Below are 5,143 nucleotides of genomic sequence, written 5' to 3' on the forward strand. Positions count from 1 at the left end.
GGTGGGGTTTGAAAGTCTCCAGAGGAGACTCCACAACCTCCCTGGGCAGCCTGCTCCAGGGCTCCAGCAGGCCCCCAGGAAAGAAGCTTCTCCTTAAGTTCAAGTGAAAGCCTGTGCTCTAATTCATACCCCCAGGCCCTGGTCCTGTCACTGCCCACCACAGAGGAGCCCAGCCCCTTGCTCATCACCTCCACTCCTCAGGTACTTGCATGCATTTAGAAGATCCCTTCCCAGTCTGCTCTTTCCCAGGCTGAAGAGCCTCAGGTTTCTCAGCACAGGGTCTCCAAGGAGCCACCTTGGCACAGCCCACTTCTCCCCACCCGTGCCCACTCTGACCCCAAGCCATCAAGCAGGGCTTCCAAAACTGCATCTCTGTGAAGGGCCAAAAGGCTCCCAGGACCACAGCACTCACGTGCATCCCTTGTGGCAGCTCCCCTGCCCCTGCAGAGCCGGTGGCGTTTGCAGAGGAGCTGTTTACAGCCGACTTCTAACTCCAGCCTGTGAAGCTGTGCCTGTAATTTACAGCACTCGGCCCCCAGAAGCCTTCCAGCTCTTCCTACAGACCAATGAAAGCCAGAAAGTCAACAAATAAAAGAAGGATGCAGTTTGGGTAAGCTCAAAACCAGCTCAGGGGGTAAGGAGCGGGAGAGGGGCTGGTCCTGGGGAGGCATCCAGCCTTCCAGGCATCCACGCTGCGCTGCAGCTCACACACTCTCTGATTTCAAGGAGGTGGAACGGTTGCAAACTGCATTAGCCTTTCTTTTATGGCTCTGTTGACTTTTCCAAGCCCCGTGCCGGCTGCCCGCCTCGGCGTCCTGCTCTTTGAACCCACACTGAGTAAATAGGTGCAGCTCCCGGGGCTCTGCGGGCAGGAGGCCTGGCCCCGGGAGAAGCATTAAGTACAGGCAGGGAAAGACCTCCAGCCATCCCGAGAGCAGCCTGGGGAAGAACCAGGTCACCTGGGCTGAAAAGTGGAGTGAAAAAAACACGAGGGAGAGAGAACTAAAACTCAGGAAAGCCTTAAAGGAAGCTCTCCCTGTGAGTCTGGAAGGTGCCCCAGACGTGGAGGCAAACGGGCAGCTGCAGAAGGAAGCGAGCAGGGATGTTCAAAGCCCTGGAGATGTGGGGCCGAGGGACGAGCGTTAGCGGCGGCCTGGCAGTGCTGCGCTAGCAGAGGGAGCTGATGATCTTAAAGGTGCCTTTTGAACCTGAACGACTCCATGGTTTTAACCATCGACTGCCCCATCAGAGCTGCAGGAGGCAAAGAGATTTAACTGGAGCACCTGGAGCTTGGCAGGAGATCAGGAACACTCCGGCCTGCACCTCAGAGGGGGCTGCCACCTAGCAGGGACTTCATTCTCATTTATTTAAAGCCTGTGTGGCCAGAGGATTTCTCCTCTTTCCATCCCCCCTCTCCCAGCAGGAACATTTATTATGCCAAGTGAAACCTTTAACCACCGGGGACTGTGGGCTGCAAAATCTCAGCATAAGCAGCTTTAGCACTTGCTTGGATCAGCACCTCGGGAGCAGAGAAAGCGTTCCACCCTTCCCCCTGCCCAGTTACCCAGTGCCCCTCACTTCCTCGCTCCTCTAACCCCCAGCTCTGCCCCTTGCCCCTTCTGCAAGTCGCCCAGCACTAAAACAAAAGCAGCCTCGGAGCTCATCTGGCGCTGGGGAGCCAGAGCCTGAGAGAGCGAGCTGGCGAGCAGCCAGCAGCTAATAGCAGCACAAAAGAGATTTGATGAAAAAACTAAATTAACATGCTAATTGTCAGGCTGGAGAGGGTGCCGGGGACGAGACAGAGTGAAGAGAAAAGAAAGAAGACATTCGTAATTACACTCGATTTGAACAACAAAGGTCTGAGGAGGGAAGGAAGGCTTTGATGCCATTTTCCTCTTTTTGTCCCATTCTCTGCTACCCTCCCCCAGCTCAGAACCTCCAGCCGGAGACTCAGGCACTCACGGGGGTTTATCAGAAGCTCTCTCCCTTTCCAGCATCATGTCAGTGCCAGGGGCACGGCGGGCTGCGGAGCTGCTCGGCACCACCGTGCGGTTCTCCCCTTCCCACGGCACCCAGTGACGCTGCGCTGGAGCTGCTGCCGGAGGGGGGGAAAAGTCCTGGTGGAGAGAACAGTCCCACCCCAGAACTCAGCTGAGCACGGGCAGGGAGCAGGTTTCCGAGGGTCTGCCCACCCCTCCACGCCTGGGGAGGCTGCTTCTTTTTAATGCCTTTTTGTTGGTTTTTAACCCAAGGGACTTGCTCCATTCATTGATTTTTTTTTCTTAATTATTACTATCTCTTTTATTTCCTTTTTTTCCCCCCCTCTCCAAGCCCCCCAGAGGAGTGCCTGGAAAGCTCCAGCGGAAAGCTCAGCCTCTTAATGCTGGCTTCACAGCGTGCCGCTCACCAGGACTGAGAAAGTCAAGGAACACTTCCCAGCCCCGGGATTTCACCAGCACGGAGCCTGCCGAGGCAGAGAACCGCAGCGGCAAACCCAGGCGGATCCTGAAGCAGCAGCCGCCTCTCCCCTGCTCTTTAACCCTGGATTCCTGTGCCTCCTGCTCCCGAAAGTCAGCTGGAAATCCACCGTGCCTTCCCTTCAGGGCCGGTGAGCTCTGCCAGCCAGAGCCTGCTCTCCTCTCTGCCAGCTCTGGAGCTGGGGCAGGCAGAGCCTTCATCCATGCGGGTGGACCAGGGCTCCCAGCAGACTGCCGGAGCTCCCAGCCCATCCCGGCGGCGCAGCAGATGATCCGGAGCACTGCCCCGAAAGAGGTGTGCTGGGGGAGCCAGGGCCAGGACACAAGGTACCCGTTTCGTTTCTGATTAACGCTTGTGGATGAATGCTGTAAATAAATAGGAGCCGAGAAGGTGGCAAAGAAAGTCAGCGAGCCGCGCCGGGGAATTCGCTCGCTCGTAGACAACATGCGGCTGCTTGGCAGCCTCCTGCGAGCACAAACACTCTTTCTTGCCCATGCCAAAGACTGACTGCATCTCTCTCCTGCTTTACGTGTACCGTGGAGGATATTTAAGCAAGAACATGTATAGTGAACTGCTAAATTCAACCGGTGCCACTGAAGCTCACCTCATCATTCAGACCAACACGCCCTACCTGAGCGGCACTCCCAGACCCGTGAGCTCCTCTGCCTTTTACATGTCCACGGCCAGGGTCTTAAAGGAAGGGGAGATCAACAAGCCAGACCTGGTGACTTACATCATCATGTTTTTCTTTCTGCTCTTGACCGTGACACTCATTGTGCTCTTCATCAACTGCCAGCTGAAAAACTCTTTTTTCGCCACTCTTCCTTACGACAGATCGCTCCGAGAGGCGAGGAGCCCGTGGAGGACACAAGCTGTCTGACCCTAGAGAGAAACTATGGCTTACACCAGCAGCAGCAGCAGCCGGCACCAGGACCCCTCCCCGCGCAGGAAAGCGCCGCTGCTGCGGGGCAGCGAACGGATGGGACCCTCTGTAGGCTGCGGGGCAGGAAGAGACTGCTGAAAAACCTGCTGCAGGCAAAGGGGAACGGCTGTAAATAGAAAGCTCTGCTCTGAAGCAAGGGGGGAAGGGGTTAGCAAATCAAAACGGTTCCCTGCAAAAACCCCGACCCACGATCGCACATGAGGCTCTAGATGTATGCAAATGTCATCCCCCACCCCTGCGGCGTCCATACAAGGGGATTTGCCTTCGCAACAGGCGCCGGCTCGGGCAGCTGCTGCAGCTTTCCCCCCACGTTTAGGAAGCCGTAGCATCAAATGTGAAAAAACCGCCCCCCCGGGGTGTTAACCTCCCAGCTCGGCGCTGAGGGGATGAGTTTGCTCTCCAGACCCATTTCTCTCAACTGCTGCTGAAACTGCGTGGTAATGCAATGGGAGTCCTGCCAGGCAAGAGGAGAAAATGTGGTGGTGGTGGTGGGAAAATGCTTCTTTAAGCTTTTGATTGTCATTCTGGCAAGGGGGGCTGTGCTGTTTTTCCTGCACCCTCGATCAGGTTTTGAGTTACCAGTTCCGTGACACACCAAATACCCAAGGAACTGGTTTGCAGCTTGCTTAAGCTACAAAAGAAAACTCATTTGCCATGGCATGAAACCAAAATAAACCAGGATGGGGAGAAGGAAGGAGGGAAAAGAAATATCGTTGGCAGTGTGTAAATTAATGGAAGGGGAGAGGAGAGTGCTCTGAGCTCAGGAGACAGAGGAGAGAACTGCTGGGAGCCAGAGGTCAGTGTTTGAGAGAGGAGAAGTTGCTTTCAGGCACAGTATCCCCACTCCTTGCTCTTTAGAATCACCTAGCACAACGGGAAGCATGCTTAGCATTCTGGCATCAGCTTGATTCACCAGCAAAACTCCTCACCTGAAATGCTCACCCACCCCATTTGTGTTCTCCCAGCCTCTGCTTACCCTTCTCAGCCGAGCTGCTGCTGCACAGCTGCTGCTTTCTAGCAAACCCCCAGGCCAGCCCCAGCTCCAGAGCACAAACTCACCAACAGCATGCACTGGGCAGCCTGATCGAGTTGAGGATGTCCCTGCTGAGTGCAGAGGGGGTTGGACTGGATGACCTTTGGAGGTCCCTTCCAGCCCAGACCCTTCTGTGATTCTATTTCCCACACACAGTGGGCAAAGGGCTTTCCCCCACCCCCCATCCTTTTGACCCCAGCAGCTCAAGGTACCACTGAACTGCAGCTTCCCAGAGTCCTACCCCTCTTCCTGCTGCCCTAAGAATGGGGCTGTAGATGGGGCAGATGCTGTGGCCCTGAACCCATCCTTACCATGCAGAGCACAGCAGAGCTGCTGTGTATAAAAGCACAGAACTTATTCAACCCTAACAAGGGGACCTGGCAGTGCCATTAGACACACAGATGGGATGTGTATGGGGAGGAGCCTGTCTGCAAGCTGCTTTGGCCTCAGTTCCATGTTTTGAAGCCCATTTCCATGCCATTATCTTGGTTACCATCTTTCCCTATGCTCAAGTAAGTTAACTGCAACAGGCTTCAGTATTTTCTTCCTCAAGAGGTGGCCAATTTTTAGTCTCCTCTGGCCCACATTTCAGATGGTGTAACTCCAACTCCTTCCTTTCATGTAGAAAGCAAGCATAAACTCTGGTGTGTTTCTCTCAGCCCTTTTGGAATAAACCAAGTTTTATCAAA

At 54.9% G+C, this 5,143-nt stretch overlaps 1 protein-coding gene across 1 annotated transcript; it reads left to right on the top strand.

The window, feature by feature from the left end:
- Window positions 1–1,793: 1,793 nt before the first annotated feature.
- Window positions 1,794–5,143, top strand: SMIM32 (small integral membrane protein 32). Its single transcript, XM_068163074.1, has one exon. The coding sequence runs from the start codon at window positions 2,972–2,974 to the stop codon at window positions 3,356–3,358; it is 387 nt and encodes a 128-aa protein (XP_068019175.1). The 5' UTR covers window positions 1,794–2,971; the 3' UTR covers window positions 3,359–5,143.

Source organism: Melanerpes formicivorus, unplaced genomic scaffold (genome assembly GCF_026170545.1).
Source record: "Melanerpes formicivorus ecotype bairdi unplaced genomic scaffold, bMelFor1.0.p_v2 SCAF_2, whole genome shotgun sequence".
Taxonomy (NCBI): domain Eukaryota; kingdom Metazoa; phylum Chordata; class Aves; order Piciformes; family Picidae; genus Melanerpes; species Melanerpes formicivorus.